The 26625-nt window shown below is 38.6% G+C and overlaps 1 protein-coding gene across 4 annotated transcripts in view; it reads left to right on the top strand.

Annotated features, from left to right (window-relative positions):
* The first annotated feature begins 7058 nt into the window (after positions 1–7058).
* The window catches only part of LOC102080650 (protein NLRC3-like), a 56550-nt gene continuing 36983 nt past the window's right edge, over positions 7059–26625 (top strand). The window contains exons 1-12 of one of the 4 annotated variants that reach the window (XM_025904198.1): positions 7059–7223; positions 7406–7504; positions 9010–9039; positions 9265–9378; positions 10036–10158; positions 11279–11342; positions 12117–12336; positions 12434–14228; positions 14692–14865; positions 15228–15401; positions 18685–18731; positions 20793–22313. In XM_025904198.1, coding sequence (XP_025759983.1) covers positions 9032–9039; positions 9265–9378; positions 10036–10158; positions 11279–11342; positions 12117–12336; positions 12434–14228; positions 14692–14865; positions 15228–15401; positions 18685–18731; positions 20793–21334 — 3261 coding nt within the window. In that variant the 5' untranslated portion in view covers positions 7059–7223; positions 7406–7504; positions 9010–9031 and the 3' untranslated portion in view covers positions 21335–22313. Of the gene's footprint in view, positions 7505–9009; positions 9040–9170; positions 9379–10035; positions 10159–11278; positions 11343–12116; positions 12337–12433; positions 14229–14691; positions 14866–15227; positions 15402–18684; positions 18732–20792; positions 22314–26625 lie in introns of those variants that run through there. The other 3 variants (XM_019357126.2, XM_025904200.1, XM_025904199.1) reach the window with 3 other exon arrangements.

Here is a 26625-nt window from a genome sequence, read left to right as displayed (position 1 = left end):
AATGTAATGATGAAATTTATCTGCTGTGTTGAGCACAGGGGATGTGTCCAAATGAAGCCTGTGTTGAGGCCCAAAGAGGCCCATAGACCAAAGACAAATGAGGATTTGTTTCTTTGAAATGATGTCACTGCCTCATTATGTGATTTGACCTGTTGAAAAGACACAGGACTTAGTTTTTTGCGTGAACTAGATCTGAGGTGATTCTGGGGATCGTCACAAGCATGCACCAACATTGGAGGCACATAATGGAGCCAGCAAAAAGGCGAAAAACATCAGCAGATTGGAAAAAACTTTGACGTGCTGCCGCTCGGTAATAACATAAGTCTTAAATCAGTCTCAGAGGATGGTTAGTTAGGAGCAGTGTTGGGACTAACGCGTTATTAAGTAACGCGTTACAGTAACTACGTTATTGTGGTAACGAGCACGGTAACTAGTTATTATGCCAAAACCAGGAACGCGCTACTCGTTACTGGGATTTAGATAGGCTCGTTATTCGTTACTTCGTGTGGTGGCTATCGCGGAGCTTCCACAGATCCAGTAACATTAGCAAGTGGTGGAAGCCAGCAGGTGGATGAGAGAAAGTGGAGGCAAGAGGAGAGACCCGAGGCGGCCGCCGGTCCGAGTGTCAGGTGAACTGAACTTCAGGTAAGAAGTTATGACCTGCAGTCTATCAGAGTCAGATATAAACCAAGTTTAGGTGGAGTTTATTTTCGTTATGCTGACATTTTCGTACTGCCTGCTAGCTAGCATGACGGAGTTTCTATACAGCTGGGTGGGTGCTATGTTACTGATGTTGAACTTTATTTTGTTCATAAGATTAATTATTAGAGTTGCCAACCGTGCCCTAAAAAACAGAATCGTCTCGTATTCAGAGAAAATATTTCGCGTTTCGTACTGAGGTGAAAAGGAACAGTTTGTCCCGGACTTCAGCTACAATGAAAAAGACACAAAGCTGGAGTTATTCTGTCTTTGCTGCACAGCTGCCTCTTCTCCTCTCATTCTCTCCTCTCCTGTTTCTACTTCAATCATGAAACTGATCAATGATCAGCTGATCGGCTTTTCTCTCTTGTTTGTTTATCGCCCACTTTGCGCCAGAAAGAGGAAACCAGCGGATGTCGCGTTAAACAACAGCAGCACCTTTAAGCTTGATCAGCTGTTGTTAGAATTTATTTAATATTACTTTCTAGTATCAGATGATGTTTGTTGGAGCCACAGCTGTAAAGCTGCTGGTCATGACATCGGTTTGGTTATCTGGTGAGAGGGAAACATGCAGATGAAACCAGGAGATGTCCTTACTGAATCATCAGAGCTGAACAGGTGATGGAGAAACAGGTTTACCTTTTAGGTGACATGAATGAGTTGAAGGGAAGTTATGAACTGTTTCTGAGAGACAAATAACACCAGGATCCTTTTTTATGTAGCTGACAGCTGGTAACTGTGCAGGGGCGGGTCTAGCAAAGTTTTGCCAGGTAGGGCATTAACAGAGAAAGGGGGGGACAAGGAAATACTTTTCTTTATTATTCTCATTTAAAATGTCTAGCTTTTAATAAATAATTATCTGAGTCTTACAACAAACAATTGATAGATACATATCATCAAGACAGTGAACATCACTGTCACAACAGTGTTTATTTTCATTCAAAGGCTTTATGATTTTTCCTATAATGGCGGGCCGGTCTCTAGTCAAAATGCCCGGGATGATTTTTTGTCCCAGTCCAGCTCTGTATGCAGCTCATCTGCAGTCTGGTGTTACCTACATCTTCCTATTCAGAAGGCAGAATTTCTGAGTTCTGAGTACAATCAAAAGCACCACGACTGCAGTTTTTGTGTTGGATGTAAAAAGCGCACATGACGCTGTGACGTAGGCTAGAATCATGGCAGCGGTCAACGACGGTCCAGGCGTGGGATTTCTCTCATGGAAATGTGCACATTATTTTTTCCTTTCTATTGGTAGGTGGCACAGTGCACTTGTGGCAAGTAAGCAAGCTAGAAGACTGGCAGTCTTGCTGGGTATCCAGTTACGGAAGCAACACATTAACAAGAGAAGTCTGAGTAAAACCAAAGTTACTTTCCCTAGTAACTAGTTACTTTGAAAGTAACGAGTAACTTGAAGTAACTGAGTTACTTTTGATGGAAGTAACTAGTAATGTAACTAAGTTACTAATTTAAAGTAACTTACCCAACACTGGTTAGGAGCGTGTATGTATATAATCAGTGGTGGTCCTAGCCTGTTTGGCGGCCTGGGCGAACACTCCCTCTGGCGCACACACACACATATAAAGAGAGAGAGTATGCATAGTATGCAAACGGCTACCAAACAGCCATCATAATTCGTCATACAATGAGAACAGGACAAATCAATAATTGACAAGGACTAATTAATATTAAAATCTGTAACATAATGTATTGTTTGGAGTTTAGTCTGTTACTGTTACTATTTTTACCATTTCTTCTTGGAGCAACTGTAACCCACATAATTTCCTTAGGGATTAATAAAGTATTCTGAATATTATTGTTTCAGGATACATGGCCTGCCATGATCCAATGTGTAACCAACTTTAAGGTATAAAGGTGAATTACAGCACAATAATTACTTGGGCTCATAATAAGACCCTGGCCAGAATCAGAAGACACCAAATTCGTATGGAGCCAAAGTATTGAGCAGCAATAATGACCTGGACACAATCTTAACTTTTGAGTAGCCACTCTTGTATTGTTACAAGATATAACAGATATTTGTCCAATTTGTACAGAAAAAGTATAAAATAAAATAAATCGTGTGCACACTCAAACAAAATAAAAGTACTCGTTGGGGCCCTTTAAGAATTTAGAGTTAAGTTGGCGATAGCCAACTTCAAAGGTCCTTGTGAGTGTAATTGGAATGCATGAGTGTGTGGGTGTGTATCTTCTTTGGGGTAGATCGTCCTCAAAGAGGTTGGCTCGCCATCTATCATAACCGGAATATCATCCTGGTCCTTGGACTTTTCTGTACTCTCCAAAAAACCTGACTGTTGCTCTGTCACAAAAGCCCAACACACACTGGTGTTGGAATTGCAGCAGCTCTCCGGATGAAAGGTGAGTGGTTAGCCGACGTTGCTTCTCTCCTTCATCCAGCCACTCGACTCCGGACTTCCAGCAGGTAAATATGCTGGCTTTCCTTCCTCTCAAGTCTGAGTTTTTCCTCTTTTTTGTCCGTGGATTTCTCGGTTTGAGTAGCAGATCACCTCACTTCCTGGCTGACAGGGTCAATGCGGCCTGGGTAGGCTCTGATTGGTTGCTGAGCTAGGTGCCCTCATCTGGGGTGAACTGAGAGGTGCATTCAATGGTCATAGGAAATATGACGCTTTGTTGATGTGGACAGTTAAAATAAAGAGAATAAATACTCTGTCTTCTCTATCATTGGTGTAAATATGATTTTTTTCCATCTGAGGTACAAATGACACATCTGCTTACCTGATATCTTTGGCTCGTTTCTCCTCCTCTTCTTTTCTCTTTAAAAAAAACTGAGCACCTGATGGCTTTGAACTTTTCTTGTCCATCTTGGTTTTAATTTTGCACTCCAGTATGAACACCCGTCCCCCAACTCTTGGATCACCACAACATAACCTAATAGACCTACACTTTAGTTCACAGATTCACTTTGTGTAGGGTTTGTTTCTGAGATTTTGCACAACCCAGGATTCAAATCATGAATACATAATGGGCTTGGATTTACAACATTATGAATGAAATGTGAAATATTTGGAAGCAGCAGGTCTCCCTCCCCTTTCCACGGGTTGTGTGTGAGACTTTAAATCATGAAAATATAAATGATAAATTTTCAATTGTTATTGATCCCTTTACCCCCAGTCCTAAGTGTATATTTATTTTCTTAATCTTCTTATATATATTGTTTGTTTACTTGCACTGCTGTAACTGGAGCCTCGTCGTCTTGTCTCTCTATATACTGGACTGTATGTAGCGGAGGTGCAAATAAAGTTTACTTTGACTTCAGCAGCGAGCAGGCACACCGAGGAAAAACATCGGTGCAAATTATAAGTCTGTATCATGATGTCTGCTCTTTTCGTGTTTCTTGGTTTGTTTTTATTTTGTTTTATTTTGCGAGTTGGTTATTAGAAGCTGCTCCAGCCAGCCAGAGAATCCCCAGCTGCCTCGCCCTCCCCTCCCTGTGCCGCAAGCAGCAGGCGCACCACGATGCCGCCCCGGGCAACCGCCCGTGTCGCCTGTATCTAATACCGCTACTGATAACCTCAGTAAATGAAGTCAGTGTCAGCGGGGGTTATTACAGCTGTGTACCGGGGCCTGCGCTTTGTCGGCGGTAATAACAGCTCGATTGCTTGCGAGGTGAGCGGGTCTGTCCCACGCTTTGCCGTGAGACTGGGCAGGCATCTCCGAAATCATCGAAGCACTTTTGCAAAGAGGCTGTATCTTGATAAACCGACCAGACATATGAAGATTAAACCACTACATTCTCGGCAAAAAAATGTTAAAACTGTATTTGGTGACACACAAACAGGGTTTTTCAAAGTTCAGTTCTGTTAGTTTTCACATGCTGGTTGTTGTGTGCTAAAAACAATGGCCAAAGCAATGGTTTTGACTCGATCACCGTTAACCCCGCCCCCTGGGTTTGATGGGTGAGGTTGACAGATAAAATTATTTCATGGTGAGACCTGAAGGAGTCAAGTGTGCCAAAATGAATTAATCAAATACACAATTAAATAATTATTTAAATGTGGCAATAATTAATTAAAATGTGAAATAAATAAATAATCAATTAAATGTGTCAAAAAAAAAGTTTTGACCAATCACCGATCAGGAGGAATTGCACTACCGTATGGTCCATCCCCTACAACAGAGTACGTTGCGGAGGAGTTGCTATTTCGTCCTCTTGGGTGAATCCTCACAACATTTACTCTTTCATCTCCCCCGCCAAACAGAAGAGCCATTGAACTGTGGTTTTTCCTGAAAGCCCCGCTTAGATGTTTCATGGAAATTGTCCTTTCAAACTCTGGCCACCCAACATGGAAAGACTGGACTATAGAGCCATCTCTTCAAATTAAAACGACAACACTCGCCTTCAAGTTTAGGACACGAAGAATTCCTAATAAAGACATTGAACTATAATTGAAAAGATATTGTGATGTGATGTGCTACATCCACTTATTAAACCTGTGGTATGGGGTACGGAAGTTTAAAGTTCATCTGCGGAGGGATGAGGATGGACATCTCATCCAAATCCCAAACTCCATCTCCCTGGGCTCGTACAATGGTCGAGTTATCTATCACGGCTAGCGGCTAGATGCTTCATTTGCCAGGCTTTGGATCACCAAGTAAAAGAATCAGAAATACTTTATTAATCACGAAGGAAATTATGGGTTACAGCAGGCAGCATGCTGGTTGGCTAATGCGCACTAACAAAGGAACCCTCCGACGTAACACACTCTACACAACATCAAATTGGGGAGACAGATCCGAGAGGTAGGGTGATAAGAAAAACAATGATAATACACAACATGAGGTGAGAGGAGGAGAAAAAAAGCTCCACCCAGAATAAACTCCTAATGAGATAACAGTTTGAGAACAGAAAAACACCTCAGCACAAAAAAGCACATGAACAGCATAGAAACACATGACAAGCGACAGGTGTCAGGAAGCAACTTAGGAAATAAAAACCCAGAAAAACCATATTTCAAATAAAATTATGTTCATATTGCTCTGGGTTTAACTTTTTAAGTGTGTCCCCTCCCAATGCAAATGGCAGGTCGACTGGACCAGCGCAGATATGCTGCAGGACTGGATGCGCTGTGTACGCTGGCTCACTGTCACCCCATACCCACACCTAAAGAGATGTTGAAGAGTTTGTTAAGGGGTTTAGTGGTTGAAGCTCTTTTAACTCATCGTGATAGAAAGTTCATCCTGCAGAAGGTGTCCTGCTACTGTTATTGGCTGTCTCTCTGAGGTATTCAACATAAGGCCGTGTATCGTCAGAAGAGCTGCTGATAATCCCAGTGCTAATCCAGCAACAGCGGCCTGTTTGCACTTCATCAAAACAATCTGTAAAAGTCAATAAATACATTAATAAATGAATAAGATTTTTTTTTTAAAAAAAGAACTATCTATACAGTGAGTGTAACAGATAAAAAAATCAACTTACTAGTGATACTAAGTTTACAGCTGGCAGAGTTTAAGCCATGATCAGTGTTCACCTCACACAGGTACAGATCAGAGTCATCAGTCCTGAGTCTGTTCAAGTCTGCTTTTTTGATCAGTTATCTGTCCACAGAAGATAAAAATATAATTCCAGGATCTGTCAGGTTTGGTTGTGAAAGCCCACTACAGTGTGATGTGTGTCATGTTTTAGTCTCTAACACAGGCAGGCCCTGTGAACAGGGGAAACAGTGGATTTAACCACCTGTTGTTGAAAACTCAAAACATATTTTGGCACAAAATGGAGAATACACTGTGTGATCATGTAGTTCAAAGTTCAGGCTGGAACTGAAACAAGAACGAAAGTGAAACTGTAGGAACAAACATGAGACTCCACCAACCGTTAAACAGAGATGCAAAAAACTCGTGTTCAGCTCGACCGCAGGATTTAACTTCAGGACTTCTCTCTGACAAGTTTTCGGTTCTTCCTGAGTGCTATGCACCATCTAGTGACATCTTTGAAAATTGCACTGGTGTAAGGAGTGCAGCGAAACTACCACTGAATCAGTTTTAAAAGACAAACAAAAAACAAAACAAAAGAAAGTTAAGGGATGAAATGATTGATAAATCAGTGGGGTTTTTTTTTTTACAGTGTTCATCAGAGTGACAGCCTGGGGGAAGTAAATGAATCTGTGGCAACTGGTTTTTGTGAACAACTTCCTCTTTGTACTTTTTATTGTAAGTATGGGCTCACATTAGCTCCTATTACAGAGGATCATATTTTTTGTTTCAAGGTCAACACACACACATAATTATTAATAATTTTTTTCTCCCGTTTTACTGCTGTCTTCAAACATTACTCATGAAACCACCCCAAATAATAACTGTGTGTTTCTTTGCAGTTACTGAAAACTGAACTGAAGCTGAAGTGAACACAAACAAAGGAACAAACTGGCTGATGTAACCTGATCCCAGGCAGCCAGGCGTGACAGCTGTGTTTGCATATGAAACTACACTTGGTTCCTTAATGACTGATAAAACCTGGCACAGAGTGAAAGAAGTGACACAAGGCAGACGTATGTATTGTATCTTTTATTTTTCTTTACTATAATTCTGTGTCTTCTGTCCTGTTACAAATGAATTAGTAACCATCCAGCTATCTGGTGACATGGTTAAATATTTCTGTCAGTACACATCATCATGTGAAGCTAAGACCAAATCAGCTGATTATATGGGATAATGTTGTCCTCTGAAAGAGGCTCCTGACCACAAAACGTTTGAGAACCTCTTTTTCTGGACTGAGGAGACTGAAGGTTTCCCACTGCAGGCAGAACAGACTCCGTTGGAAGGACTAAAGGTGAAATATGAAACATGAATTTGGTGTTTTGTGTTTTCAGATATGAGTCATTTGAGCAGACGATGGTTTTATGTGCTTTGACATAATGTTAATGCCTCTGGGTGATGAGCTCTCTGTGTAATTTATCATGTTTTTGATTCAGGTGGCTGGATCATTTCTCGTAGTGAAATGTGTTATTCAAAACTTTGTCGGGACGCAGAGTCCTACAGATCTTAAGACAATTATTATTTGATTAAAATGTTATACTCCATTTAGTAACTGGATAATTTATGTTTTGCTGTTCAAAACTTTCACTTGATAGAAGAAATTCAGTAGCCAGGGGCAGGAAATTCAGCAAAACATCAGAACAAAACAGTGAGACTAAAAACTTGTTTAACCAGTTGGACAGTGTGGGCGTGTCAGCCGGGTACAATGAGCACCTATATTCAAATCATTAACATCAAGGAGAAAAAACAAGGAAGTGAGCTGCAGAGTAAAACACAGTGATGGTGGACATTTGGCAAGCTTTGAATTATTTTTCTTTGTATTTGTTTTAAAAATGACTGTGTGAGGAAGTAACACTTTAGAGAGTTAAACAAGAATGAAAGAAAAGCTGAGACAGCTGAAGTAGAGGATAATTTCTAAAATGTGTGTTATGTGATTTATGATATTTAGCAGGAAAATACTTTTACTTAAATACAGATTCAAACTCCTGAAGCATAAAGTGGGTAAGGGAGTAAGACAAGACCTTAATAGAGAAAGAACAGAATCAGATCTTATCCCAGTGCAGACAGCAAAGACCTGCAGACAGACAGTGTTCAGGAACATGATGAAAAAGTTAACCTTTGATCTGATTTAAATTATGTATGTTTTTATATTTTTGTTCTATTTAAAAAGCTTAATAATCACAATGATTGTTTGTTGACTTGTTGATGGTCAGACAAAAAAGCTCACTTTATTTCAGTTTTTTTTTTAATATCATCTATCATATCACATCATAATTATTATTAAGCATTAATATATTTAAACAGATCACCACGTTCTAGCTATCAAATATCTCAATGAATGCCTCCAATGCTTGACCCCCTCCGATGCAGACAGAGGATCGACTGTGCCAGTGCAGAGCCTTGCTGTTTGCCAGCTGTCTACACTGGCAAACTCTCACCCCATTTATCCACCCTTGTTGCTTGTGATGTGTTTCATGGTGTTATGCTGTGAAGATTCATGTGCTTTTTGTGCTAAGGAGTTTTTGTTTTCTGTTCTTATATTGATCTCATAGGAGCTCAGTCTTTCTCTCCTGCACTCCCCTATTTTTGCACATTTCATTATTTTCTTATACGCTACCTGTTCTCACCTGTCTCCCGATGTAACGTTTGTGTAATGTATGTTTGGTCGGAAGAGGTCCTATTTCGCTGAAGGCAGCTGCAAGTGACAAATAAGAGCTTCACCACCACCATCATCATCATCAATAAACAGAAAAAAGCTAAATTATAATCTGTTTTATTCTCACTTTTCTCTTCCATCAGGCGACTGCAGGTTTTTACCAACATGGAAAGGTATCCCTCTCAAAACCTAACATTATCTTCACTGCTTAAAGAACAAATAGAGAAATGATTTCATGCTACATGCAGTAACTCTCTACAACAAATCTGCTTACCAGCATCATCTGGTCTCTTTGTTAATTCAGTTTAACCCTGCAAAGTTTGTCCAGCATATGTTCCACTTGGAGAGTAAAAATGGTGGATATATTACCCTTCCCAATTCCTTTCCTCACTCCTCAGACCAGACCCTCCTGAACATCAACCCGGACTCAGCTCTGTAACAATGAGGAAGAGAACCAATCCACAGGAAGACTGCTCTGACTTTAAAAGCAGGAAACTGTCTCCTGATGTGAAGTAAGAGTGATAAACATGTCTAAAACTCTATTAGTAATCAGTGAGAAGGTTTGGTTTACCACATGTGAAGTAATTTATCATCATTATTTTTAATTTAATTGTATTGTTTTTTTGGGTTTTTTTGCTGTGTTCATGCTGTGGATTTAAACACCTGTTGTTGAAAAGTCAAAACAGGTTTTGGCGCAAAATGGAGAATACACTGTGTGATCATAGTTCAAGTGAAAAAAGGGGATGTTTACATAATGAACTATTCTGACTCTTAAACCGTGATTTATTTATTTTTTGAACATTTTTTACTTTATTTGGCCAACTTTATACACACACACACACACAGTAAGTAAGAAAAAATAAGTTGCATAAAATCTATACAAGTTAATTAGATTAATGTACTCATGAAATGATTCATATATCAGTCTGTTTTTTCACAGTGTTGAGTAACAGCCTGAGGGAAGAAACTGTGTTTATAAAAAGAAGTAAAGACAGCTGAATAAACACACAGACTAAAGTGAACAAAGTCTTTCATTGTAAAGAGCATCAAAGATTTTAGCCTTACTGTAATATTACTACTGTGACTAGCTCTAAGTTTATCCAGTACTTCTCGTTGTCTGAAGGCTAAAAATGTAATTCCTCTGCCTGATGGTCTTTTTCTCTGCTCAGGATCACTGAGGCACCAGATGCCCCTAAATCTGAACCTGGACCCAGCTGTGTGTCTTTGAAGAGTGATCAATCAAAGTTTTTCATCTTTAACTTTAAAGGAACAAAACCCGCTCCTGCTGAGAAGTAAGTTACCTTGTACCTGTGTACTACATTGGGCTTGACATCATAAAAGCCCTGCATTCCCTGCATTGGCCATCATGCTGATTATAATTTATGTAGTAATCAGAAGGAATGTGTCAGCTCCATACTGTGGGTGCCAGTTTTGCTTAGAAAGGTGAAGTGATCCACAGCTGTCTGTGTGGTGGCGAAAACCACGAGCTGCTGGAATTCTCTAAATATTAAGTTAAAGAGTTTCAATTCTTCCTTTATATTCCCAGTGGAATATAACCAGTGTTTCTTTTTTTATATGATCTGCATGAAATAACATGACAAAATCCATTAGGATGTTGTAAGATGATCTTTTGTAGTTCATCATCTTCAACTGAAGACCACAGATGTATCCTAGTGTAAGCGGATTCAAAGTGTCATCATATGATTTTCTTTTAAGTGTATTTTTAATTGCTCAGAAAAAAAAATCAGCTGCTGCTCTAAGATGCTCTTCTTTGCTGCAGGTATTTTAAAGACGAAAAAGCCACATTCTCAATAAAACACTTCAACACAACAAATCTGATTTTTTTCTTCTTCTTCTTTAAATTCTTTTTCATCTTTATGGTAAATGGCCTGTATTTATATAGCGCTTTTCTAGTCCCTAAGGACCCCAAAGCGCTTTACATATCCAGTCATCCACCCATTCACACACACATTCACACACAGGTGATGGCAAGCTACATTGTAGCCACAGCCACCCTGGGGAGCACTGACAGAGGCGAGGCTGCCGGACACTGGTGCCACCGGGCCCTCTGACCGCCGGGGCTCAAACCGGCAACCTTCCGATTACAACGCGAACTCCTAACTCTTGTCCCACGATCGCCCATCATTTATGATGATGAAATGTACAGGGCATTTCCATAATATGGTCATTACAAGAACACACTCAAGTACAGAACCATCACTGACCTGCTGATTTTGGACTAGTGGAGTCCAATAAATGAATAAATAAATAAGTCTAAAAATTAACATAATAGGTTTGTGACAGCACAGTAGCACTTTTTTAATCAGGATGATCCCCAAACAGTAGAAGAAGAAATATTTAGCTTGCATTTATGTGCAAAATAGTTCTGATTTCATCATGGTGTCTCCACAGAGACGGTCAGGAGAGTCTTCAGCATGACCAGCAGCATCAAACTGATCTGGACTCAGTATTTAAGGTTTGTACATGTACACCAACCTCTGTTTGTAATTATTTTAATTTTGCACAGTTCAATATTCATCATAAAATTATGCCAAATTTCCACAAATAATTCAAAAGTGAAATATTTTCACTTGCTTTTTTATTTAAAAAGCATTTTTAAAACTAAGTTTCAAACTGCTGATAAAGAACAGAAGCAATAAGGGCAATTAAACAAAATATGTGCAGAAGGACGAGGAAATGATTAAACTACTTTGATTCACTGTATCACAAACTGAGCTAATGAGCAGCAGATCATTTGAGACCTTGATGAAAGGAGTCTCAGGATTACGATGTGAGCGAAACACTGATTTAAATTTTCCAAAGATCTGAGTTTTTGTTTATATCATCAATGAATTGAGAGGCAAAAGATTGTTCCCCCTAAAATTGTGAATAAAAAGCATCATGTGATGATAAAATTACTTAAAATTGATGGATCAAAGCAGGCTTTTCGTATACATCATAAATACATGTATTTATTTATCACATTTTTTCAGTTCAATGTTAATAATCACTGTTTTTATATCAATAAGAACCAAAATGACAATCCACAAAAAAAATATTCAGAAATGTTATACAACGATAACATTTTTGAATTATATTTTTTTCTCTGACAGGAGTTTTATTTTAACGTGTTACTTGCATATATTTTAACATTTTTTTTCAAATTCAAAACAAACATAAAACAAATCTGTGAAAAATTATTTTTACTTTGAAGATCTGATTTTCATGAATTTTGTCATTTATTTTCCAGATGCTAGAGCACAACATTATCACGTTTGTGAAGAACGAGCTAAAGAAGATGCAGAATGATCTGAATCCAGATTATTCGGAGTGTCAGAGGGATGAAGAGGAGGTGTTTGACAGTGAGGAAGAGAAGCAGAGAAGGAGCAGCAGAGATGCATTTCGGAAACTTGCAGTTAACCTCCTGAGAATAATGAAACAGGAGGAGCTGGCTGACTGTCTGCAGAGCAGTAAGAGGATTTCTCTTCATAAATTCGTTCTTTACATGAATGAAATTGTCATATTTTCTATAATCATAACACTGATGTTTCTGGTGCTTTTCTGTAGAAAATCCTGATCCACTTTGTGAGAATACGATTAAATGTAACCTAAAGAAGAAGTTCCAGTGTGTGTTTGAGGGGATCGCTAAACCAGGAACCCCGATCACTCTAAATGAGATCTACACAGAGCTCTGCATCACAGAGGGAGGGATCGGAGAGGTCAACACTGAACATGAGGTCAGACAGATTGAAATGTTTTCCTGGAAACCAAACAGACCAGAAACAGCAATCAGGTGTGAAAACATCTTTAAAGTCTCAACTGAAAGAGACAAACCAATCAGAACAGTTCTGACCAAAGGCGTGGCTGGCATCGGGAAAACATTCCTGACACAAAAGTTCACTTTGGACTGGGCTGAAGACAAGACCAACCAGGACGTCCAGTTCATTTTTCCTTTCCCATTCAGAGAGCTGAATTTACTGAAGGATAAAAAGTTCAGCTTAGTGGGATTTATTCATCACTTCTTTACTGAGATCAAAGAAGCAGGAATCTTTAACTTTAAAAAGTTCAAAGTTGTGTTCATCTTTGATGGCCTGGATGAGTGTCGACTTCCTCTGAACTTCCACATCACTGAGATCCTCACTGATGTCACAGAGTCCACATCAGTGGATGTTCTGCTGACAAACCTCATCAGTGGAAAGTTGCTTCCTTCCGCTCACATCTGGATAACCACACGACCTGCAGCAACCAATCAGATCCCTGCTAAGTATATAGACATGGTGACAGAGGTCAGAGGGTTCACTGACCCAAAGAAGGAAGAGTACTTCAGGAAGAGACTCAGAGACAAGGAAGAGGCCAACACCATAATCTCTCACATCAAGACATCACGAAGCCTCCACATCATGTGTCACATCCCAATCTTCTGCTGGATCACTGCTACAGTTTTAGAGAGTTTGTTAAAAACCAAACAGGCTGGAGGAAAGCTGCCCAAGACCCTGACTGAGATGTACATTCACTTCCTGGTGGTTCAGACCAAACTGAAGAACATCAGGTATGATGGAAGAGCTGAGACAGATCCTCTTTGGAGTCCAGCGAGCAGGAAAATGATTGAAGCACTGGGGAAACTGGCGTTTGAGCAGCTGCAGAAAGGAAACCTGATCTTCTGTGAATCAGACCTGACAGAGTGTGGCATTAATGTCAGAGAGGCCTCAGAGTACTCAGGAGTGTTCACACAGATCTTTAAAGAGGAGGGAGGAGTGTACCAAAATAAGGTTTACTGTTTTGTCCATCTGAGCATTCAGGAGTTTTTAGCTGCTCTTTATGTCCATCTGACCTTCACCAACTCTGGTATCAACCGGCTGGAAATGGAACAAATGGCATCAGTGCAGACTGGAGAGTCTTTAATACAAAACTTCTACCACAGTGCTGTGGACAAGGCCTTGAAGAGTCCAAATGGACATCTGGACTTGTTTCTTCGCTTCTTCCTGGGTCTTTCAATACCAGCCAGTTGGGACCTCCTACAAGGCCTGCACACACAAACAGGAATCAGCTCACAGATAAATCAGGAAACAGTCAAATACATTAAAGAAAAAATGAATGGCACTCTCTCTCCAGAGAAGAGCATCAATCTTTTCCACTGTTTGAATGAATTGAATGATGATTCTATAGTGAAGGAGATCCAACATCACCTGAGTTTAGGACATCTGTCTAAAGTTATTCTCTCTCCTGCTCAGTGGTCAGCTCTGGTCTTTATCCTACTGTCATCAAAAACAGGCGTGGATGTGTTTGACTTGAGGAAATACTCAGCTTCAGAAGATGCTCTTCTGCAGCTTCTGCCAGTGGTCAAAGCCTGTAAGAAAGCCCAGTAAGTATCCAGTAGGGCTGGGTATCATCACTGATTTCTAGAATCAATTTGATTCCGATTCACAAGGTCCCGAATCTATTCGATCCACGATTCGATTCGATTTGATTCGATTCAATTAGATTCGATTCGATTTGAATGGGGATAAAACACAGATTCTTAGATGGGAAATTGTTCTTGAAGTACACTGAGAGAGAGAGAGAGAGAGAGAGAGAGAGCTGTACATGAAGTGTGAACTGTTTAACCTGAGATTCTGGCATTTCGTGAGAAATAAATTTATATTTTAAAATCGATTCAGGATTTTAATGAATCGATATCACGTTATCCAAGCTAGAATCGACTTTAATCGATACACTGATAATCAAAACCCAGCCTTAGTATCCAGTTTAGTCCTGGCAAGAGACTGCGTAAAAGTGTTTATTTATTAGAGTTTGGAAAGTTCACTGATATATTGATATGTTTCTAGGTTGAGTGGCTGTAACCTCACAGAGAGAAGCTGTGAAGCTCTTTCCTCAATTCTAAGTTCCCAGTCCTCCAGACTGAGAGAGCTGGACATGAGTAACAACAACCTTCAGGACTCAGGAGTGAAGCTGCTTTGTGTTGGACTTGGGAGTCCACAGTGTGCGCTGGAAACTCTCAGGTTAGTTGACTCTTTGTTTCAGGAGATTTGGATATTTCACAACAACTGTCATTATTTTATAGATTTTAAGATGTTGTTTCTGTTGTGGTGTAAGCTCTGAAAGAGAACAGTAGAGTAGAAAGTGAAACACACACACTTCATCAATCAGAAAAATATAACTTTATTTATGATTGTCTATCATAGCAAAAAAGAACAGAAAGTCAATGCTTTCTGTTCTTCTTTTAACTGAGTGAAGAAAAGCCAGTTTGTTTGTTTTTGTAACAACTTTAACTGAAATCAGAATCTGTTAATTCGACTGCATGTACATCATCAAATTCAGAGCATTTCCTTACAATGATGTGACATGTTGTATGTGTTTGAAGGCTGTCAGGCTGTCGGATCACAGGAACAGGCTTCACCTCTCTGGCCACAGCTCTGCTCTCCAATCCCTCCTATTTGAAAGAGTTGGACTTGAGCTATAATCACCCAGCAGACACCGGAATTAAGCTTTTGTCTGCTCAAAAAGAGGATCCACATGTGAAACTGGACATACTCTGGTAGGAAAAGAGGAAATAAAGCTAAAAATATTTTTTTTCTCCAGCATATTGTAAAGTAACCACTGACCTGATTGCCAGTAATACAGTCTGTATGTCCAGTTAAATGGGCAGCTGTGACTCAGAACCAATCGCAGTTAAAAGCCCATCTGTGGGCACACAAGGAAGGATACACAGCTTGAAGGAGAATGTAACAAATACATAAGGATGGGACCCTCGATACTGACGCTTCAAGACTGTGTCGATCTTCCTAATTACAGATGTTTTAAAACACTTCTTTAAAGTGTGGCTCAAAACACCCACGTCACAGCACATCGTGCTCCACACAGTCAGAGCTGCACCTCCCTGTTTTTAGTCAGCTCTGACTTCTATTTTTAGTTTTTCTGAAAATGTTATGAAACTTTTACTAAAAATCAGCATCAATTGATTTCATCCTCACTCTGTCATATGAACAGGACATGAGTGGACCCTGCATGCAGGACTCTGTAGCTCTAATGAGGCTGGAAATAACCAAAGCAACCAAACAAAAACAATATCACGAACAACATTAACTGATACCAAGCAGGCTAACAGAGATTACATGAACCACGAGGGCAACACAGAGCAGAGTGAGATGGATATTAGGGCCGAGTGGGCACACCCGGGAAACGCAGCTGAACAGAAATTAATTCATGAGACTGGGGAAGCAAAACTGAACGTGACACACATGAGACGAGGAACTGTCAAAATAAAACAGGAAATAACAGGATACCGAGACTGTGACAGAGACACATGAACTTGACAGAGACAGAAAGGTAGATAAACATGGAGACAGAGACTCATGGAGTGACACAGGGAAAGCTGGGAACAATCTGAAACTCCAGGAATCAAAATGAGCAATTACTATAACCAGGAACACGAAAAGCAGAAAAAGCATAATTTCATAATAAGTAATGAAGAAACCCAGGAGCACTAAATCAAACACACCTACCATCAAAACTCTCAGTTATAAAAATCTGAGAATAATAAAGATCAGTCAGAACTTAGAGTCCAAACACAAACGTTGGATCGAAGCCCCAGGTCCATGTCAGTGTCAGCAGCAGTCTGAATGAACTGGACAGGCAATTAACTTTGACAGGGTGACATTCGACTCTTTTTGCCAATTTAAATAAACAAAAAAATCAATGTATATTTACAACCATACAGTCACAGTATACTCAGAAGGAATTAAAGTCATGGTTAAAATAAATACAAAGATATCTGTGTTAGATTGTAGAAGCAGGAGACAAGCTCGACACAGTGTTCTCTAAGTGAAGTCACCACACACCTGGATAGCTGACTTTGAACACACAATATCCTCAGCAGTGTTGGGCTTTGAAAAAGTAATTAGTTATAGTTCCTAGTTACTTCCACAAGTTAGTAACTGAGTTACAATATTAGAAAAGTAACTAATTACTAGGAAAGGTAACTATTGTGTTACTTAAAAAAATGTTTAACCCTCTGGGGTCCAGAGTGTAACTGGCCATTTCTGACTACTTTTGATTTTCCCTCCACATTTCACCTTAAAAAACTGTTTGTCTTGCCTTGTTTGGTATCATTCTTTTCTGCACAACCTCACATGTCTGAATTTACTATATTTTTATTTTTTTATTTTGGCATATTGTATTAACACAATTAATCTAAAATCACACAAAAAACATAAAATCAGGAGAGTAGAAAAAACGTATATTTTTTATTGTAATAACCACAAACATGTTTAATGAATCATATCTCATAACTTTAAATGCAAATAGAAATTGTTTACATTGTAATCTGCCTTTGGTGGCTTTTTGGCAGCACCTGTGACATTCAGCAGTCGCCTCATTGTTCTGACACACAATACAAAACTATCAACTACACTACAAACTAACTATGCAAGACAACACACTAACTACACACTCCAAACACGCTGCATTTTCTTGTTAGTAACTGTAACGGTGTTGCAACAATAGAAATAGGAATTAGTTAGATTACTTGTTACTGAAAAAAGTAACACCGTTAGTAATGTCATTACTTTTAAAGCTGTTATTCCCATCACTGATCCTCAGCATATTTACATGACGATGAATGAACTATAAAGACTTTCCATGATGCTCATGCTGCTCTGATGCCTCCTGCTCTGTTATTCCCACTGACACTTCTGGTGGAAACATCTCATAAACAACAGGAGAAAGATGTGCAGGTTCACTGGAACCAAAACCACAGACTCAGACTGAGTAAAAGCTCGTGGCCATTTCAAAATATCTGTCATCCACAGTAGTACAGGTGGTAAATAAAGTTAAGGAAAGTTTATTTAATGGTGTAGAGGTTGCACAGAATGACATGTTTGCTCAGATTTGTTGTGAGTGGTCAGAATTAGCCCACAAAAATTAATAAATGTTTTTAAATATTTATTTTTGAAAAAATTGGAAATAAAAGTTAATTCTTCACCAGCTTCTAGCTTTGTTTGACGGTGTGTAGGATAAACTGGATGTCACACACTCCCAGAAACCTTGAAAGCCAACCAGACTTTGAGGGTATTTCCCACCAATACTGGAACAACAATGACAAAGACAGAAGCTGACTCAGACTCAAATAGCTTAAAACCTATGTGATTATAACAATGAACAAACACATTGTAGTGACAGAAACACAGGGAGGCAGAAAATAAACCAGACTGAAACCAAGAAATGCTGCTACAAGAAAGTATGAAACCAATAGAGAATATATAATCATGAAACCAAGAATAATCAAAAGTACAAAACCAGAAAAACCCAAACATCCCAAAACTCCAAACTCCAAAAATCCATCATGACATCACATTACACTTTTGTTTCATTTTTCCCTTACCACATTTATTGTTATACCTTGCCAGTGTTTTGGGTCAGATTGTCTTACTATATCTGCACTTGCTATTTCATGCAGTTCAGATATAGTCATGTGAAAAACACAAGACTTCTTCTGTAAATGATTCTTCTTAAGTTATTCAATTACTACTCATTGTTGAGGCGATCCTACGGGGTGCACTGTTTTATACAGAGTGTTCTTTATACAGGATTTTGGCTTTTTACATCTTTTATACACTTCACCTGATACAGACCAAATAATTTTTCTAACTGAGTTGATACATAAAAACAAAAATAAAACCTTAAATGAGTAAATGAGAAAGTATGATCATTTTCACTTTATTGTGAGATCAAATAAAGCACAAGATAATTTCTCTAGAAAAGATGAATCAGAGAATATAAAGGCCATGTTTTTGCACGAAATGATAATGTGCTTATTTCAGTGTGGAGCCTCAAGGAGACCAGTGGATGAGACCAGGTCTAAGAAAATGTAAGTGTGTTTTTGATTTATTAGCTGTACATCATGCTGCACTGTGTTCTACATTTTGTCACATTTTTTATGCATCTCTGCTAATTATCTTTAATTATGAATTTTAATTAAATTCCACAACTAAAACTCATTTTTGATACAATCTTAAAACATCACAAAGTTTTGCACATTGGTTCTTATTGATGATAAACTAATGTGAAAACCAGTTAAACCATTTCTTAATTATCTGGTGAAGAAATGAGACCACATAGTCAAGTAGAATTTTCCATTCAGAAATAATTTTGCCTGCAGTAAAATTGGATAGAGGACGAGCTGTAACAGCACCAACCTCATGATTAGTTTATAATGTTTGGTGCAAAATAAAAGTTACCAGAGAGGGAGGGAGTTTAGATTAAATTATTGATCTACTTCAAACAAAATTTGGCTTCATGAGTCAGGTTGTAATTCATCTGTGTTAACTAGCATTAGCTAATGTACTGGGATGAAGAACATAATTTAAATGCACTGGTGATACTGACTGATTGTGATGATGACCTGTTTTCCACTCACAGGCAAATGTAAAAATTTGGCTGTGTTAACACTAAACTACATAGAGGATTATTTTTACCCATCACCTTATTAAAAATACTGTAATACTGTTAAATGAAGTCCCATCATCTCATGTATTGTGGCCGCAAACTTTTAGGCCAATATGGTAAGCCAATGATGTGGAAGGCCAGCTTTTCAGGCTTTGGAAAAGAATAGAATTCTTGGAATAGAGTTTAATACACTGCAGCCCGGGACATCTCGACCCTCCTCTTTATGTAGGGTCAGGGACCCCTCCTCCTGATGTTGGGTATTTTTCCATTCATTGCTTTTTCCTTGTTCAATATCAAAAATTAGACTAATACGTATTTTCTCAACTCCACAAATGTCAACATTAACCCCAATTATCGATATAATATGTTTGTCAATACTTTTCCCCAGTCAATTGTCAATTTTGCACTTTTTTCTTCTTAAATCTCCGACACTTGTCTTACATAACCTTCTGGCACTGCTCCATAACTCTCCGAGCACTGTTCCCAACATCAATCATTTTTATCGGGTCCTTTATGACAGTTTTATGACCAATACTCCGGAAAAATAGAGATATCAAACATACAGCAAAGACAATTAATCTTCCTGACAGCTAAGTTGGGTTTGCTGCCAGGGTGGGCTGCTATACCCGTTAAAGAAGGGTTTTTCACAATTTGGCAACCGGAGACGGGCAAAAGTGTCCCAGGTGCACTCATAGGCGGGCAAGTTTGTTTACTTTCATGGGATAGAGATGGGTGCTTCATCACTTTCTGGCAGCGGAGAGGCTTCCAGGTGCAGCTCAGCGGGGCCAAGTTTATTTAACCCTTTGTTTGGACTAGTTAACATTGGCCATAATACAATCAAAGGTTACTTATTGGTCCTAATCATGTATATATGATTACATAGTGTATATGTGAGTATATGTCCAGTGTATGATATATATGTCATAAAAATCCACAACAGTATCACTGCTTCTCCTATCATCATATAGAGAATGTGGGGATGTGTGGAAAAATAAAATGCGACCATTTCAATCTAGAATCACCACAGGAGATATTTTCACCATGTAGAAATCGATGTAAAACAACTGTGGCACTCCTGGTTGCCCAGCAACATATTTACACACATTTCAATGTGCACATAAAATGAAAATCACCAAATCACATAACATCGCTTTCATGTTTGTGTTTAGTGTTGATGGTGCACCTTAGACGTTAATGCATGTGAAGTGAATGTAAATGCAAAGCCTGTATGCTTCTATTAATTCACTTCCCTTTCAAATAATTATTGTTGATAATTTTGTTTTTAAGACGAATTTTTTCTTTTTCTCATTTACACTCATCATCACACTGCCTGCATCCTCGAATGTTTAAGCTTCAGACCACATAAATAAAGACACAAAATATGAGGACCACATTTACTGTTACACATTGGCTCCAATTAATCATTTGCTAATGAGTTGTTAGAGTTAAACGGTTATGCACTGTGTCTTATTGGCCCTTTTAGATTTCTGTGATCTGACGCTGGATCCAACCACAGCACACAGGAACCTCAAGCTGTCTGACGACAAGAAGGAGGTGACACATGTGAAAGAAGACCAGCTGTATCCTGATCATGATCATAGGTTTGATAAGTGGCCTCAGCTGCTGTGTACTAACAGTCTGAGTGGTCGCTGTTACTGGGAGGTTGAGTGGAGAGGAGAGGTTCATGTTGCTGTAGCTTACGGAGGAATCAGAAGGAAAGGAGAAGAGGATGAAAGCAGGTTTGGAAGGACTTACCAATCCTGGAGTCTCTACTGTCGTGATCATATAGGTTACTATGGAAATCATGATTACATTGGAAGAGCTATTCCTCTTCTCCCCTCAGCTGTTTCTCACAAAGTAGCAGTGTATGTGGACTGTTCTGCAGGAACTGTGTCCTTTTACAGTGTCTCCTCTGACAAACTGATCCACCTGCACACCTTCAACACCACCTTCACTGAACCTGTATATGCTGGGTTTAGAGTGAAGCCTGACTCTAGTATCCACCTCTGTGCTGACTCAGAATAATGGACTTACTGTGGTGTTTCATACTTTTTCTCACTTAGCTATTGTAAATGTTAAATCTGTCAGATAAATTGTCTCATACATTGTACATATATTAGTTTTTTTTTCCTGAAAAAATGTCTGTTATCATCTTATTGTCTGAGGTGCCTATTTTTCAAGAGCAGTTATCAGTTTTCTACTAATATGTTACAGTTTAAATACCCACTTTGCTTTAAAATCTGTTGCATCATAATCAAACACTGTATTTGTTCCATTATACACATTTTAATGGTGTTTAGCCTGATGGAAAAAATCTTTGGAACAGAAAATTAAGACATTTTAGACGTTGTTGGGCTTTGTGAGGAGGAGAGCTGCAGGCTTTAAATATTTTGAGTTTGGGCTTCTTTAATTTTTTACATTGCATAACTATATATTTTGTGTTTCTCTCTTTTGTTATGCAAATTCAGTAACAATTCAGTAAAAGTAATTCCTGGGAAAAGGCAATATAACCACCATGTGACCAGTTTTCTCAACAGTTGATCCAGATAGTTCTGGATTCATAAGCACCTGGTTGACCTGAGAACCTTCACAGACATATTTCTCGACTGATCAGAAACAATCTCAGAGATGGATTTTTATTTTGTTTTTGGAAGGGGGGAGGTGGGGGGGTCTATGTATAAAAATACAATCCTGAATTGTAACAGAAAAGGGAAGGTGAAGAAAACAGAACTAAGATGTAAACAGTGGGATTTTTTCTTGTTGACTTGTTGCATATGAAACACTGAGACAGTGTCAGTGTATAAGGTGTTTACTTCTTCCATGTATATATGTGTGTAATTAACTTTAAACCTTTGTCAGTTTAAATATTGTCCAATTGAATTTAAAATCAGCTGTTTTTCTAAATAAATGAAAAAGGACTTCATCTGTTAATGTGTTGCAATGTTTATATAAAACAATAAAATGAAACTGTTTATATCAGGATAAACTGTACACTGTGTTCAGAGGAGGAACAGAGGAAAAAACAACGTAACGTTTTTTTTTGTTTGTTTGGTTTTTTTTACTATTTTCTCTGGATTGACGATAAAACACAGACTGGATTATTCTCCACTTTGTATTTATTTATTTTTTGAACTGAATTTAACCAAACACGAGCAATGAACTACATGAATTATTATTTAATGACTATTATTTTCTGTGTGTTGATAAATTTGATTTTTTTGAGAGAAACTCTGGTTTTGGGGTTTGTTTCATTTAATGTTTGGTGTGATAATCACTGTAATATGTTTACATCCTTTGTAAAGTTTTTGTGTATTTCAAGGGTAAAGCTTTCATCCGCATCAATCTTATGTGTCAGGAGAGAGACCTGACTATTAGCCCAACTTTGATTACATGAACTGTCACACACTCACCTTGATTGCTGACCAATCAGAAGATGATGGCGTGAACCACAGTCCTCAGAGCTTGTGTCCCACTCTGGGGAGTGATCGATCTTCATGATGAGTCTTAATCTCCTCGTGGTGTTATTTTAACTTTGAAATATTTAATTTATGATTTCACTTTATTTGGCTTATTTTGACTTATTTTGTTTATATTTCCAATGTTTACATTTTTTAGCTTTCATAATTCAACTGATCATCCAAAACAGAACTATTTCCCACCTCAGATCAATAAAGTGTTCAAGATTCAAGAAGTTTATTGTCATGTACACCAGCAATGAAATTCTTACTTTGCAGGTTCCCTTCACACAACCAAAAGAAAGTAATAATAAGCAAAAGCAGTGTTTTGTAGATCTTGTAGCTTACATGTGGGTGGAAACTGAATTGAAAGTGCGAGTAGTTGTAACACTGTCAACAGTCATTGTCAACACTGTATCTATCCACATATCTATATAACTTCCCCTATATGTGGCTTCATTACCTTGTATATAATTTATTTTCTGGCAATAAAACAGACGTTACAGTGAGAGATTTTTTTCCTTTGTAAAACAAAAATAATGCCAGCAGACAAACAGAGCTGCTGCTGTCAGTCCCAGGACCATGTGGACTTTAACTCATGTTTATTGCCATGTACAAAATAATACATTTCTTAACACCCATCATTCACTTCTTGTTTATTTAAATAAAGATAAAAATAGCAATTATAATCATCTTACCAGTGACATTGAGTTGACATCTTCCAACACTGAAGCCATAATCAGTGTATGAATGTAATGAAGAACTAAGTGACAGATATAGAGCTGCAGGTCAAAGGTCAGCAACAAAACCAGGAAGTAAGCCATTCAGTGTGAGAAATGTTTCTCTGCTTTATCATCAAATCCATCAAGTCATGTTTCCCAGTTCAGTAACTGTTTCTGTCAAAGAACTGTCATCACTAGTATTGTTAGAGATTAAGGTACATACACCGAAACATCACACACACTTCTTTGTGCTGTTCTATCCTGCCCAGTATTGGTATCGGTCTCATCCTGACCTAAATTACTGGATCGGATATCGGAGAGAAATAAAAAAATGCAATTAATCCATTAAATATCATAAAAGCACCTGACAACACTTGCGACATGGCGTAACCCAGGTAGTAACCTTGGCAGTGGGAGCAGTATGCGTCATGTGATAGAGCGTGCTGCCAAACCGGGATTTAATCTCTGACCAAGCTATCCTAGAGAAGTAAAGCAAGTGTGTAAGTTCATCACTGAATTTTGTAAAGGATTCCCGCGCTAAGCCTAACAACCGATTTATGGAGGTTAGACATCTCTGTGTTGTCATTGCTAAGTCTGACTCAAGTTTTACTTTGCAAAACGCAGTGTTGCAGGCTAAACAGTTCTGTGGCTTGGATGTCTATTTATGTTAAGCGTTAAGTATAAAAGGGTTCACTGTACCACTTGTTTTTTTAAGTTATTGAATGTAAACATTATTTTGTGCTGATATTGCACTTCTTTTTTGGATAAAATTGCATTTTAAATTACTTTTTGAACATAACTTTGAATACTTAGATTTAAAGTTCTGATAAAAGTTTAAATGAAAAGATTAGGATGAACTATGAACTTGTACAAAATGCAGGAAGACATTAAAATATATATTTCTGATTCATATCGATATCGACAGATACCCAAATTTATGATATGACATAAAAAAGTGGTATTGTGCCATCTCTACTAAAAACCTGCCGACTAGCCCACTCAACTGACTGAGTTTCCTGGATAGCGCACTCACTTAAGGTGCTGCTTCACTAAAAAAAACCCAACTTGTTTGTGTTTACAATGTTCCCACTGCTAAATTCACGCAATTTTCCAACCCTGAACAGATATCCGCGTAACCCCCAGCGCTCTTGGCCATGTGCCCCTTGTAGTCTGGTTGGACACTTTCCCTGAAATCAAAACAGCTCATCGTTCGGATTCTTTTCAGTTCCTCTCTCTTTCTCTTGGTTCATCAGAATTCCCGCATTTGTGAGTTGATGGAGTACGTCCTGCATTTCCCCCTTTGTTAAAAATGTTAGGGACAAACACGTACAACACGAAGGACCACATGTATCAGAATGGCTCTGACCAGCCTGAAGAACAGGACAAGATCTATAAAGATCGAACAGAGATGAATAAAGACCTGCTGACATCTAAAGACCTTAATCTGACCCTGAAATACCCCACAGATGCAAACACAGGTATCTACACCTGCATCGTCTACGACAGCGAGAGAAACATCCTGCTGAAGAGAAAGGTGAAAGTCAAAGGTCAGTGCTTTAAATACAGGTCAAAGGTCAGAAAATGAATAAAAAATAAAAATAAAATAAAAACAAAAGTGACCCAACAGACACCAGCTGACAAATCAAAACTACTCACTTTCAGCCCTACTCTCCAAAGCTGATCCTTAGATCCACTGATAGTGGTCTTCGGACTATTAGTAAGTAAAATGTATTTATACAGCACATTTCACAGATAAAAATCACAAAGTGCTTCACAATAAAATCAGAAATACAAATAAAATAATATAAAACAGTGAAAAAATTAATTAAAAGCTTGTTTGTATAAAAATGTCTTCAGCTGCTTTTTAAAGGAGTCAATGGAGTCTAGACAGCGTAAAGACAACGGCAGGGAGTTCCACAGCCTTGGTGCCTGTAAAGCCCGAACCCCACGTGTTTGAACCTAGTACGTGGTACCACCAGTAACCTCTGACCTGACGACCTAAGTGCTCGGGATGAAGCATGAGGTTTCAACAGGTCAGAGATATACTGGGGAGCTTCACCGTACAGAGCTCTAAAGGTTACAACCAAAATTTTACAATGAACCCTAAAATTTACTGGCAACCAATGAAGAGAAGCCAAAACTGGATTAATGTGTGACCTCTTAAAGTTAAAATTCTTCCCCTGGGATTCTGTACAGACTGAAGGCGATCCAGAGCTGATTTGTTGAGACAAGTAAAAAGACCGTTACAATAATCCAAACGAGAAGAGAGAAAAGCATGAAGAATCATCTCAAGTTCTGCCTTTGACACCAGTAGTCTGAGTTTAGAGATGTTTCTTAGGTGATAAAAACAGTTCTGGACAAGTAGTTTAGAGTGTTTCTCAAGAGACATTGAACTATCAAATATAAAACCCAAGTTTCTGAGTGTCAAGAGATTTACTCTAAAGACACTTCTTCAGCTAAGAGTCTAAGGGTAGAAACACACACAGACGCTGTGGTTTTCACTTGTATACAAGGGCGGTCACAGAACGCTCACACCAGAGTGGGGGCCCTGTGATGCGCGCTCTGTTCTTGCACTTGTCTTTATTTATATACAAAAATAATACAACAGTGAATACGTCTATTCATAGGCAGAGGAAAGTTAGTGCGTAGGGAGTGAAGATAAGAGTGGTTCAGGTGTATGCATGTGTGTTGTGGGATACAGAAAGACGCGGCCTCTCTTCTCGTTAGGGAGCGTCAGATAAGAGTGTCCAGCTCTCCTCTTCCTGCTTGTTCAGCTATTATCGCTGTGAGAAAGAATTTATAAAACAGTCTTGTAGTGGACAACAGTCTAAGTCATCAAAAGGTCAACATACAGTATTCTATCATATGCAAACTTATATCATTAAAAGCTTATACTGACTACTAAGTACAATTTTCCATTGACATTCCCTCCTGTTGTCAGTATAACTTTCAAGTGAGATATCAGTATGTAACATCTTGTTGTACAGTTTCTATCACACCATCATTAATCACACAAAGTCTTCATGTTCCAACAGGTCGGGGTCATCATCATCATCATTTGTCACGGCTATGTATGCAGCAACAGTGGAAACAATTATGCGGTTAATCATGAGTTTTAGACATGGCAGGATACATGTTA

The sequence above is a fragment of the Oreochromis niloticus genome, linkage group LG3 (genome assembly GCF_001858045.2).
Source record: "Oreochromis niloticus isolate F11D_XX linkage group LG3, O_niloticus_UMD_NMBU, whole genome shotgun sequence".
Classification (NCBI taxonomy): domain Eukaryota; kingdom Metazoa; phylum Chordata; class Actinopteri; order Cichliformes; family Cichlidae; genus Oreochromis; species Oreochromis niloticus.
The sequence above is the reverse complement of the archived record's forward strand: the minus strand, read 5'-3'. Positions and strand labels throughout refer to the sequence as shown.